General features: G+C 37.8%; 1 protein-coding gene across 2 annotated transcripts in view; it reads left to right on the top strand.

The window, feature by feature from the left end:
- Nucleotides 1-13,393, top strand: part of ACAD11 (acyl-CoA dehydrogenase family member 11) — a 31,451-nt gene that overhangs the window by 2,370 nt on the left and 15,688 nt on the right. Inside the window, exons 3-13 of one of the 2 annotated variants that reach the window (XM_074840052.1) lie at nucleotides 104-229; nucleotides 1,876-2,037; nucleotides 2,498-2,662; nucleotides 5,104-5,251; nucleotides 5,822-5,943; nucleotides 6,981-7,087; nucleotides 7,226-7,349; nucleotides 8,744-8,821; nucleotides 9,210-9,348; nucleotides 9,462-9,569; nucleotides 10,748-10,846. In XM_074840052.1, coding sequence (XP_074696153.1) covers nucleotides 104-229; nucleotides 1,876-2,037; nucleotides 2,498-2,662; nucleotides 5,104-5,251; nucleotides 5,822-5,943; nucleotides 6,981-7,087; nucleotides 7,226-7,349; nucleotides 8,744-8,821; nucleotides 9,210-9,348; nucleotides 9,462-9,569; nucleotides 10,748-10,846 — 1,378 coding nt within the window. The remainder of the gene's footprint in view (nucleotides 1-103; nucleotides 230-1,875; nucleotides 2,038-2,497; nucleotides 2,663-5,103; nucleotides 5,252-5,821; nucleotides 5,944-6,980; nucleotides 7,088-7,225; nucleotides 7,350-8,743; nucleotides 8,822-9,209; nucleotides 9,349-9,461; nucleotides 9,570-10,747; nucleotides 10,847-13,393) is intronic. The other variant, XM_074840062.1, reaches the window with a different exon arrangement.

The following is a 13,393-nucleotide window of genomic DNA, read 5'->3' as shown; positions in this document are numbered from 1 at the left end:
TGCTATACACATAACTGAACGTTTAAGAGGATACGTTGTCATTCACTGTAGTCATTTGTGTCTGAGAGCTTTTCTTTGAACTTAAGTTCTGTGTCTTCTTCAGATCGATAGAGAATATCGTGTGCAGAAAGCCTTGTTTTCAGCTGGATTTCCAGTGCCTGAGCCCCTGCTGTATTGCAGTGACGTTTCTATCATTGGAACAGAATTTTATGTAATGCAGCATGTGCAGGTTGGTTCTCCAATGTGAGAGATTCTTTTCTTCTCCCTACTACAAGCTGCTTTTAAATTGTTTAAAACTTTTCTGTTAGAGCCTTATTCAGCATTTACTAAGCTTTGTGATATAAATAATCTTCTGATATTTTTAAGAAATGTTAGCTATCAGAGATTCTCACTGATTTCAGCTTCCTCAGAACTTATTTCCTACTTTGTCGAAATTTTCAGCTCGGTATTTAACCTCTCGTTCTCATTTGAGCTCTCAGAAGGATGTCTTGAAATGAGTCAGTATTACTTCTGTGAAAAGCATAGACAAGGCAGAGGGAGAATGATTGTGCTATAAAGTTATACTGGATCCCTGGACATCCTGGGACCTGTTTAGTACTGAAGATAGTAATGTACATGCAATCACCTTTTCTTGAAAACCAAGCAGGATTCCAGCTCAAGCACTACTTTCAGAAAGAGCATGGCATAGCTCGCTCTGTGGCCCATCGCTCTGGGACTGCCATAGCAGAGTTGTTGCTGTTCCAGTTAGATTTCGGTGACTCTGAGTGTAAGTCTGCTGTATCATGTCTTTTTTTTCCTCTGGGAGGAGGATTTGAATTCAGGCCTCTTCCTTTTCATTGCATCCTACCCTATCATCAGGTTCACTGAATCCTGATGAAATGTAAGACTTTATGGGCCAATTCCTGAAGATTAAATTAACCTTCCTACAAAAACTATGAATCCAGGTGAAAATAAAATGTAAAAGCTATGAAGAATTTGAAGCAAATTTCTTACATTAAAGATGGAGAATTTTTCTGATTTCAACTAGAACAAAGTGGTTCCATAATGAGAAACCCTGCTACGGTTATATTGACATTTCTAAGGATGTAAATTTACAGTATCTATTCTAAGATGGACAGCAGTGTACTCTTTTTAACAAATACATTGTGTATTTAGAAAACAATCTTACATAGATTGTGTTGAATATTACACAATACAAAATCTGATTTCTAGATTTGTTATGTGGAATCTTTCAGCAAAAAAGTTCTGTTGGTGCTTTAGCTATGTAAACATATTGAAGTCAGCATGTGAACCAGTGGAACTGAGGAACTTAGAGAAGAGTCTGTTTTTTCTTTTCCAATCTGTTACTGGCAGGGTCAAAATTAAAGGAGAAAATGGAAAACCAAACCCATCTTCTAAACATACTAAACTGCTTTTAAGGGGAATGCAGGTGAATTTCTTTGGATTGTTTGCCTCCTTGTAGGTACAACCCACCCATTTGCCTCCTCTCCCCACCTGCCCCTGCCCCCCCAGGGTCTTCACTGATATTTTTTTCTGGAAGTTAGCTGTTAGAGACAATACAGTAACATGTTTTTTTCCTGGTGCTTTCAAGCTTGAGGATATCTCGATTGAGTGCTCTAATTCAGACTTTCATCTACTGCATATATCTGTTATTTTAATTGCCTTCCAATAAATATCCTCTATACTAATGATCTGAGATTACTGTGAATCCCTTCATCTGTCCTGGGCAAGGAATAAAATAAATGAGGAAGGAGTTTTTGATTGTATGGGAAGTGTTGGTTCACTGCATTTGGTTTTGCTCCTGAAATGTATAGCTTTACTTCTCTTCATCTGATGTGTACATCCCACCAAATATCTGATTTATGATGTTTCTAGGGTCGCATCTTCCGAGACCTCTCACTGCCTGAAGTGGGCCCAGCAGAGCGTTCTGCCTTGTATATTGCAATGATAGAAACTTTGGCCCTGTTACACTCCTTTGATTTACAGTCTTTGGGTCTCCAAGGATATGGCAGAGGACCAGGATACTGCAGAAGACAGGTACAGCACTTCAAAAGAATTCTCTTGTTTTGTTAGACCTTTGAAGACTTATTTGATTTGCAAGCTAAATTGTTAATTATTAATGACTTGTAAAAGTAACCATTATATTTTAGCTATTAAACACCCTCCCTTAGTTCAATTATTTGTGCACAGTATAAAGTTACTACTATGTTCAGATCAATTCTGTAATGCTACACTCAGGGAATGGTATTCATTCACTTTTGGAATTATATTAGATCTAGGTTATGTAAATAGGATTGAAAGAGAAAATAGAGGTAGTCTTCGTTGCATCTTTTGCTCTCTCAGTTCACATTTGCAAATGCAAAGGTACTGGGTTTTACTGACTTTACAGGTAACATGGTAATAGTTAAAGCCCAGAAGCATGTGCTTCAGAATTTTGTGCTCTTGAAAAACTTGTGAATCAGTTGGAGAATCTGTTGAAGTGTTTGTATTTCTTTAGGTATCAACTTGGAAAAGACAATATGATGCAGCTGCTCATACAGATATTCCTGCCATGAACAAGCTGTCTGAGTGGTTAGCAAACAACTTGCCACCTCATGATAATGAAGAAAGCCTGATTCATGGGGACTTTAGAATAGATAACATCATCTTCCACCCAACAGAGGTATTTGAAATGTATTTGTACATGTTTAGTAGTTCTTGGTCCTCCATTTGTTTGTACTCCTACCATGTAATAAGACATGTGGGTGTTTTAGTGCATGATACATCTTTGAAGGAACAGTAGGGAACTTAACTCTTCTCTATGCTCTGTGTATGCTGTTTAGGTACCTAATACAGTACTGGTTTTCATTGCAGGAGCTACTTACTCAATTTATTCATTAGCTCTAGTCCCTGCTTCAAAGCCCAAGAACAAAACATTTTATATGCATAAATCCTATTGAATTCAGTGCAACTTAAGGACATACAGAAGGCTCACTTCATTAAACTACATAAGCGTCTATCTGATCCAAAGCCTGTTGAAATCTGTGGTATGGCTTCAGTTAACAGCAGTGACTTTTGGAACAGGATCTGACTGCATGCTATGTGATACTAGTGGAAGCAAAGAAAAACCTGCCAAAGCTGCTTAGGTATGGAGCACACATAGATCACAGAGACCTCAAAAATTCTTCATCTTTAGAGAAAAGGAAGATTATTTTTTTTCTAGTTTGCGGAAATAAATGTAAGTTACCTGTCTATCAACATAATTGCATTTCATTATTTTTTTCCATGCTATTTGCTGGATTGTGACCAGAAGGTATGCCTGGGATTTGTGACCAAGACTCCGCAATGCGTGCTTCACAACAAAGCAGCAGATCCCAGGGATTCCCACTGTTGCACATAGATCAGTTGATAGACAGTTTGTAGGCTTAAACGTGCTGATTGACTCCCTGAGTGGAGAATCTGGCAGTCTCAGGCACTCTCCCAGCTGTTCCTGAAGTAGTTGAAAGAATTTAAATAATCACAGAATCGTCTAAGTTGGAAAAGACCTTGAAGATCATCCAGTCCAACCATTAACCTCAGCGCTATGTCGACCCTACTCTTAAACACCTCCAGGGATGGGGACTCCACCACCTCCCTGGGCAGCCCATTCCAACGCCTAACAACCCGTTCTGTAAAGAAATGCTTCCTAATATCTAGTCTAAACCTTCCCTGGCGCAACTTGAGGCCATTACCTCTTGTCCTATCACTTATTACTTGGTTAAAGAGACTCATCCCCAGTTCTCTGCAACCTCCTTTCAGGTAGTTGTAGAGGGCGATGAGGTCTCCCCTCAGCCTCCTCTTCTCCAGACTGAACAACCCAGTTCCCTCAGCCGCTCCTCGTACGACATGTGCTCCAGACCCTGCACCAGCTTCCTTGCCCTTTGTGGTGGTTTAGCCCCTGCCGGGGTCTGAGACCACGTGGCCGCTGCCCCTCCCCCACAAAGGGAGTGAAATACAAAGCCCGGAGGCTGAGATAAGGAAAGGTTTAATACAACAGTGCAACAGCAACACAACAAACAGCAACAATAACAATAACAGTAATAACAATGAACAGAGCAAAATATCTACCAATACAGCAGTGAGAATAGAGCAAATCCCACAGTACACACGGGTAACCCCTTGTCCCACTTCAGCGACAGGATGTGACTTCCACAGGGTGAATAACCCAGCTAGAGCTTCCCCCGCCACTGCTGGGGAAACTTAACCCTATCCTGGCTAAACCAGGACACCCTTCTTTGGACACGCTCAAGTAATTCAATGTCCTTTTTGTAGTGCAGGGCCCAAAACTGAACACAGGAATCGAGGTGCGGCCTCACCAGTGCCGAGTACAGGGGTGAATCTGTGGAAACTGTTCCTGTATATGCAGGAATGACCATGTAGGAAGAGTTTTTGCACATAGTTCAGGTAGCCATGGATCATGAGTAGGCTGGAGGGGCTGGTCTGGATGACAGACCAGTTGGATTATATGAATTCATCAGAACGACAGTTTGGGGAGTCTCAGCCCATACAGCTGAAGACACCATTGCAAGGATGCTTGCAGCAGAGGCTTGTGTCACTAGCTGGGCAGTGATTGACTGCCCTGTTTAAGGAATTCAACTCCCCACATAAGTTGTAATCTATGCATAATATTGTGATAAATTAGTTTTTTTAATGCCTGATCTGTCCATGAGTATCTCTGCAAAAGGACTGGGTAACAGTGTCTATTGAACAGGACTGGAAACAAAAAAAAAACCCCACACGTGGCAATACTACTGTTCTTTAGGATGTTATATTTCAGTCATATTTTGACTAGAAGAGTTTAGAAGTTTCTGACAGGAAGAACACTACTCAAAAATGTAGAATTTAAAACAGATTTTAGTTGGAAAAATGCCTGGTTTTCTGTCACTATGTAAATGTTAATTTTCTGCAGATCCTTACATAGAGCTAAAAGGAACTGGTTGTGCTGTAGACAGGTACAGTGCATGTTTTTAATTATAAACACATAGTAACTAAATAAAGCTGTTGGGTATTGAAGTGGGTTGTACATTTGTGAATGGGGAGAATTTATCTTCTAGCATTCACTTGAGGTTTTTATTTTTATTTAAGGCTCGTGTTTTGGCAGTGCTGGACTGGGAACTTTCAACTGCTGGCCATCCTTTAGCAGATTTAGCATATGCCACTCTATTCCACTTTTGGCCTGCATCTATTAAGGACTTAGGTCAAGGAACTTTCTTGGGTTTCAAAGGCACCATAGGTATGAAACTGTAATCTTTTTGTTGAACAAATTGTAGGGTTGATTTCTATTTGATATGTTACCTTTATAAACAATTATAAAAAGCACATCATTTTGCATTTAAAAAGAACTTTTCCATAGTTATCTTCATTGGAGGAAACATGCTGATAAGGAGGTTTAAGGTAGTCCTTTTTTAACAAGCTTAGCCAAGTATGGTCCTTCTGTAAAAGTTTATTTTGAACCTTTCTTAGAGATAATGGAAGAAAACTGAAATTTAAATGTAAATTTATAATTTATTTAAAAAAAAAAAAAAAGGCACCTCCCTCTCCCCTGCAGTGGTGAAATTAATTTCCTAAATGGGGTGGAGGCGAGGGGTGATAGGAAGTATTATGCTTATCTGGTATTCTGACAACTCCTATTTCCTTTTGCCTCTCCATATCACATTTAGGTCATGAGAAATGACAAATCATGTTTTTTACTATGTAAATGGAATATCTCATAAAGCTGAAAAGCTGTTCAAATGTTTGAAAAATAAGGTGGAAAAAATAGTAGATGTTGAGTATTATAAAATATTCTGTTGTTTTTTTGTAGAAACTCCTTCATTTCAAGAGCTGATTTCCATTTACTGCCGCTGCCGGGGTATTAGCACTGCTTTATCCAACTTTAATTTTTTTCTTGCTTTGTCATATTTTAAAATGGCAGCAATATCCCAGGTAATACACTCACACTTGCAGAAATGTGACATATTTTTATTATGAGTATTTATAGTTGTTAATATATGTTCAAAATATGAATAATATTTAAAAAATAACTGGAACCATTGTATTTCAGTTTGATCCTTTAGAAGCAGTATCTTGGATGCTTATGACCCTCTAAGATGGAATTCTTGCTACATAAAGTACATTGTGTTAGATATACCTAACTTCTTAGGAAAGTAGGCTAAAAATGAAGTGAACATGGATATGTGGGTTTGTCTTATTGATGTTCCAGTATGCAGGCAATTTTGTCATTACCTTTTTGCACTCTCTGGCTAATTTAAATCCTGTATTACAGAGAAACAAAGATCTTTCTAAGTTTTGTCAGCTCTTGTGAAAGTAGATAGCAGGATAGATAAGTAAGATCCTGTTGGTGCCACACACGGATGAAAAAGGGTGTCTTGTAAACTTATCTTATTATGAGCATAGGAGCCAATCTTGATATGTAATTATAGGAGAAAATAAGTTTCCTTGATTCATTGTTAACAGAAGTAACTCTTTAATTAGATATTCAGCCATTATAGAGCATAAGTAGATTTTAACTGAGTTCAGCATGCCAAATGTGGGCTAAGACACCTGATATTAATTTGAAGAAAGACTCTGTATGTGGGTAGTTAATTTAGTTGTGGATAATAATCATGTGTGGATACTGTTGTCAGTTGGCTTAAGGGACAGGCTGGGCTTGCTTGCAGTATCATGTGCAGACATTTATTTTTTCTTTTTCTTTTCTCTAGTACTTTCTGTGATTTGCCTTCAGTTTGTTTTAGCTGGGGTATGTTTTTTTTCTCTTGTGTACCAAGCATCTCCATTGTATCAGAAATGGACCAGAAACAATATTAACGTGTCCCAGTAAAATCTGTCTGGGTGCTAATTCTTTCCTTTTAAGAACACGTGCATTTAAGCATTGTTTTCATAGTTGAAGAAATTAGCAATCTATTAAAGAGACAATTTTTTAATGCAGAATTATACTATATATGTGTTTCTTTTGCTTTTAGGGTGTATATGCTAGATATCTCATTGGAAATGCTTCTGCAGAGAATAGTCATGAATTTGCTAAGATTGTGAAACCTTTGGCAGAGAGAGGGTTAGAGCTGTCAAAAAGGTAAGAGTGGTCTAAACTACTGGTCAAAGGCAAGGCAAAGTTTTTACAACATCTTCACTTATTTAAATGCCTAAATTTAAAAGCTTATATTCTTATGAGGGAAAATCTGGTCTTGTTATTGCGTTGAATGTTCTCTAGGTCATCTTTCAGCAGCACACATCACAGCATTTCTGGAGAGTTGTTCCATCAAAGTAGGAAAGGCCGAGAAATTTTGCTGAAGGTCAAGCAGTTCATGAAGCAGCACATATATCCAGCTGAGAAGGTAAGAGCTTTTAGCTTTTTTAGTTTAGTAAACCTATTTGTAAATGACTATTTATAGTAAACCTATTTATGTCTAGAGTTTATGAAAATGTAAAGCTATGTATAGAAGTCTTGTCCTCCAATTTTAAATTCTTTTTTCAAAACAGCCTTATTTTCATGCAGTGATGTTTGTGGCATTGCAAAATATTAACAGAAATCATCATAGTCTGCATTAATTTTTTTTCAGAATTAAAATGTGTATGCATTGTTAATGAATGCTAAGAGTTACTTTTTAAACTACTCTTTTTTAAAAGAGTTACTTTTTAAATATATTTGCCAAAATACTTTTAATACTAACAAAAATCTAGAACTCTTACATACTAAATGGAAAGACAGTTAAAAAAATGGAAACTGCTGTTTTTAACCATATAAAGTTAAATGTTTCTGTTCCTTGCTTTATTTTTTAAGGTGTGACTTTTATGACAAAAAATGGGATGCCGCAATGTATCAGTGTAGCCTCATTCCTGAATATATCTAATACTGCTGAAGGTTTGAAATCAGATAATGAAATATCTACCAAAGTCCTTAAATAGTGGAAGGGAAAATGAGATGAAACATTCTAATTCTTGCCCCAAGGACGTTAGAAATTTTTCACTTAGAAAGTTGGTTCAACTTTTAGTCTCATGGAAATGCAGATGACTTTTGTTGCAGAATTGGGTTTTTTGGCTTTTTGATTTATTTTTTTTCTTTTTTTGCAGTCAAGCAGAAATGCAGAGAACATACTAATTTAAAATATTTATGAATGCATCTGCCTTTCACAAGGAGAGGTTGAGAGCAGAAACTCTTGATATGCAAAGTTTCTTAAAAGTCTGTCTGTAACTAGTTTTGGGTTGTCCAAGGAAACCTTGCAATAATTAAAGTACTTGCTTTAAAAACAAAAGAACCACAAAGAGCCATGCAAGTTTTGCAGATGATTAGTGTTATACTTGTAAGTTATTTCTGATAACAGAGATTGTGAATCAGGACTTGTAAATTCTACTTCGGAATTTGTCTTACTCTGTGATTTTCAGAAGAGGGCAGTACTTTTATTTGCTCTAAAACTAGTTTCTGGCCCAGCTTTGAAGTGCCATGCCTCACTCACCTCAACCACCCCAAATCATTTCTCTGTATGAAATAAGGTACTGACTGGGGTCATCTCCATGATGCATTTAAAGTCTTGCAAAATCAGTAGATTGCAGATTGATTTTCAATTATATATTTAATTTTATAATGCAACTGACTATATCATAAAAACCTGTTCTGAATAATTTTTTTACTGGTTTCTTGGGATGTAGGGCTGGAAAAGACACCATATTATTACTTGTGTATGTGACGTGTTCGTAATTTAAACAGTATCTTTTTAATTGTTACTCTAAGGAAATAATAAAATACTATGCTGGACATGGAAATACTGAGGAAAAGTGGAAGAAACCACCACTGCTTGAGAGACTGAAGGTATGGGATAATAAATATTCTTGAGCAGTCTAGCAGTAAAAGAAACAGGCAGTGACATAGAGCGTAAGAATGTTTCGCATATTCTGCTGGAGAAGTTACTGCATGGAAAGAAACTGTGAGGAACAGTGAAAGGAAAGGAAGAAGAAAGTGTGCAAAAGGAGGGACGAGATATGAATGGGAGAGGAGAAAAACAAAAGTGAGTTCTGTGAGGGGCATGTCTGAACTTTAAGTCAAAGACTGTACCTCTTGAAAATAGCTACTGAAAAAAGGCATCAGACGTATTGGACAGTATGTTAGGAAGGAAGGAAGGAAATGGGCAGCAAACCAGAATTTAATTTTTTTTTAAAGATTTATTGCTAATGTTTTCCTCTGTTGATTCTTTCAACAGGAAATGGCCAAGGCAGAAGGTCTGTGGAACCTTTTTCTCCCAGATGTCAGTGGTCTCAGCCAGCTTGACTATGCGCTAATAGCTGAGGAGACAGGGAAATGCTTCTTTGCTCCTGAAGTTTTCAACTGTCATGCACCAGGTTAGCGGCCCTGTCCCTTAACTACAATACTGAGAGCATTAAAAACTTGGGCATCTTTATGCCTCATGAGTTGTGTGTCTCAAGAAGTAAACATGGCCACTGATATCTTGCAGACACTGGAAACATGGAGGTCCTGCACATATATGGGACTGAAGAGCAAAAGAAAGAGTGGCTGGAGCCTCTTCTAGAAGGGAAGATTAGTTCTTGCTTCTGCATGACAGGTATATTTTTCTCCAGAAGAAGGTTAGAAGCAATTGGCACAAATTTCACATGGCTTATGCAAAAAGTATAAAACTACAAGTTGTTATGTGTTAATGAATTAATACAGAAATTTCTGCTGTATCTGTGAATATGTTTGAATATGAAATCATCTATGAGGTGTTCATACGAAGTGAAGCACCCTTGCTGCCCTTTCCTGATAGTTACCATTTTTCATGCTTACAGTAATTTGCTTACCATATATTTTTGGTTTATTTGTAGTACTAGTAAAATACATTTTATCATACCAACCAGGCTTACAATAGAACTTACCATTTTTTGTAACGTGCTTTGGGGTTCTCTAGAAAGATAGAATTAGGTACAAGTATGGTTATTGTGTTTAAAGCCGTGTAGTTTTGCAGTATGTCATAGGTAGAGGTGTTATGACATAACCTGAAGATAACTTGCAAAACACACAGCATGCTTGCTTTATGTCTGTAGCTCAGCATTATATTCATTTTTGCTCTTGAAAGCTTGTGGCATTCAGCATCTTTGGGAGGCCTGGCTCTTGGTAGAGGTAGGTAGCTTTTGAACATGGGATGTCAAATTCTTGATCTTCCTGTGTCAGCAGGAGTTGAGAGAACTCAGCCTTGCAGAGCTGGACCCTTATTTTGCAAATTCTGTTTCACTGTGTTCCCCAAGAGGAAAGAGATGCTTTTGCTTTAAAGAAGATGACCTATAAAAGAAGTTAAGGGTGAAAGGAGAGAGGAAGAATCTTTCCTGTTCCAAACAATCATTGATGACATTTTGCTGGCAACCATTTTAAGTAGTTTAAGCCTCTTTATTTTCTCTTGAGAAGAGCCACGGGGAAAAAAAGACTGAGGAGAGATATGACTGTTATCTGTAAGTACATTAGAAGGGGAAGGATTTAAAAACCTCAGGGAAGGAAGAAGGCTGTTAACTATAAAGGGTAGTCTGAGCCCAAAACCAAGTTTAAACTGACTGGGAATAACAGGTTGTTGGAAAATAGAACAAAGCCTTTGACCACCAGCAGAGTGAGGTTCTGTAAACAGCTTTTCCACAAGAAGCAAAACAGTGTCATTGTTGATAGAGTTTATCTAGATGCCTATGTTTGTGATGTATGTAGTACTGCCTGTATGTTTAATCCAGTGGTTTGGTTTTGTTTTTTTCTTTAACGCAGAACCTGATGTGGCTTCAAGTGATGCCACCAATATGCAATGCAGCATTGAGCGAGATGGAAACAGTTATGTGATCAATGGCAAGAAGTGGTGGAGCAGTGGTAAGTATGGAAACCCTAAGTAAGAATGGCTAAGTCTAAAATTCTTTCCAAGAACTGATGAAACAAAAAGATAGATGCTCCATTTCTGAGATGAGAAATTGTTTCTTCCTGAGTAAAGGCAATAGAATGTAAACAATGGAAAGAGCTAAACTGAGTTTCTGTTCTATGAAACAAAGTCCAAGACTCAAATCCAATTTGGGGTTTTGGGCCCTTTTTGGAAGCTCTGAATTTTTTTCACAGAATGAATGTTACTGTTGTTCTTTATATGTTACCTCTTTCCATCAGGTAACTTATACGTTTATGGCTGTAGCCTTTAAACTTTGTTTTTATGAAGCTGTCTTTGGCAGTTTGTGTGTGAAGTTTGACTATACTGTGTAGTTGCAGTAAAATTTGGCTGCTTTTTAAACTAGCCTGTGATGCTGCTGGCCTGACTGTTACAGGTGATTTTCTTAGACTATTGTTCCCAGAAAAATCAATGGATTGTACTGTAAGTGGTAAATGCCCCTGATACTGTAGTAGTTACTTTTTAAACTAAACATATGTGACAGCAACTTGAAAATCATCATTCTGTGGGAGTTTGGAAGCCAGCTAAATAAACTGAGTTGCTAACTGGAGTGAAACCTGAATGTTTCATTTATGCACCTTTGAGCACGGCAGTTACTTACTAATACATGCCTGTGCAATACCTAGACTCACCAGAAGATAGGACTCTCTCTCTTTTCTAGTACTGCAAAACCGGTGGCGAAAGGAGGCATGGGGTCTTGTCTCTCGACCTGAGAGTGTCACTTAACTGCTGGCTGCTACCTTTGCTCTGGGTCAGTGTCTCCCAGCTGTGCATTGCAGTTCCTAAGAAAGTAACGGGAAAGTTTGTAGAAGGTCACACACACAAAATATTATTTGTAAAATTAGTTATGTGAATTATAAAAAGGAGAGTAAACATAAACATAAGAGAGTAAGCATAATTTGGTTTGTCTTATTTCTAATAAAAATAATTAGGACAGTCAGATTTGCATAAGGACAGACACATAAAAGGCACTGCAATTTCAAGAAGTTTGAGAAACACATACATGCAGCTTTGTCTTAGTCAGAGTCTCCTTTTCTGCCTGGTCGTTTTTTTGCGTTTTGAGGGTTTTGTGTTTGGTTTTGGTTTTTTGGTTTTTTTTCCTTTTTACTCTGAGTGGGAAATTAGGACCTTGGATGTTTGGGAGTTCCAGAAGCCCGACAGCCTCATCAGAATGTCAGTCTGGGTGCAACGACTCTGTATTTGTGAAGACAAGTCATAAATCACACATGTAAGGAGTTAGTGGTTTTGTGGAAGAACTGGAGTTTCTTACCATGCTCTGCATGGGAGCTTTGCACATCTACAGTAAATCCAGTACAGCTTAAAGATGGCAGATTTATGGTGTATGTGTAGACTATCTGTCAAGCACTTCTGACTTACCTGTTCACGCCCTAGTATTTCTCAAAATAGTGGGCAGAAATTCTGTAAGCTTTTGTCATCCAAACAGAGAGAAGAGGCTTGTGTCTTGTTTATGCTACTGTTGTTTCTTGTCTCTCCTTTTAGAGCTTTTTCTTCCAGTCCATAGTTATGTAACTAGGAACAGTGTCTAAAAATTAGAGATTCTTGGCTTTTGAAAGCCATAGATCAGGCTTTTTGTCAGAGCCCACGGGATGCCTGAAGTCAGGGACAGTATGCTGTAATACTCCTTTTTTCTTTTTGAAAGCTAGTATGTCAATATATTTGAAATGTTTCCAGAGAGTCATGGAAAACTGCTGTTTTCCTGGAATCCTCACCAGCACTGTGGTAGGGGACAGTTTTGGTATTTCTCCATGGAAAAACTGTAAATCCCACTGAGCATGAGCTCCATGTGGAGTCAGAACCTCTCTCATTCATCGAGCAAGGCCTCTAGCCTTTGCTGGCCTATCATGTGAGATGTCAGTACCTACTAAACCAAAGCAACGTAAAGAGATGAATAAGTGAAAGCCAGTGCACTTTTTGTATTCTTTGATTTTATTGTATCTCCATATATTTTAGCAGATACACTTATTGCAGTGTTTGATTCATTGTACAAATTGTGACTGGAAATTCCAGGTGCTGTATCTGAAGATTAACTTAACTTTTTCTTACATTTCTGCTAAGGCTTTGGCGTTTACAGAGATACAGAATGTGCCTCCCATAGGGCACTGGGCTTGTTAAGTTCAGGATGAGCAGAAAAGGAGAGGTGAAAGGTCATTTTTGGTAGTTAACAGAGAAGGAATTACTGGTTTTTGTGTTTTATGTGGAAACACGTAGAGAATGGCTTTTTTCTCCACTCTTTCTCTCTCTCTCAGTTCTCAGCCATGAACGTATACCTCATTTCAAGCTGCAGAGGTATGTATGGAATGATAGCTGAGGAAAAAGAATCGAACTGACTTACTAGACAAATGTTCTAACTTTTACAAAATAGTTGAAGAAACACAAAATTAGTAACTTCTGGCACAGAAGTTCCTGTACTGCTGCTTTATTGCTGATGGTTTCTTTTTCTGTTTGAATTAGATTTTTAGACA

Source organism: Strix aluco, chromosome 1 (genome assembly GCF_031877795.1).
Source record: "Strix aluco isolate bStrAlu1 chromosome 1, bStrAlu1.hap1, whole genome shotgun sequence".
NCBI classification, from domain to species: Eukaryota; Metazoa; Chordata; class Aves; order Strigiformes; family Strigidae; genus Strix; species Strix aluco.
Note: the sequence above shows the minus strand (reverse complement) of the source record. Positions and strands in the feature narration are given on the sequence as shown.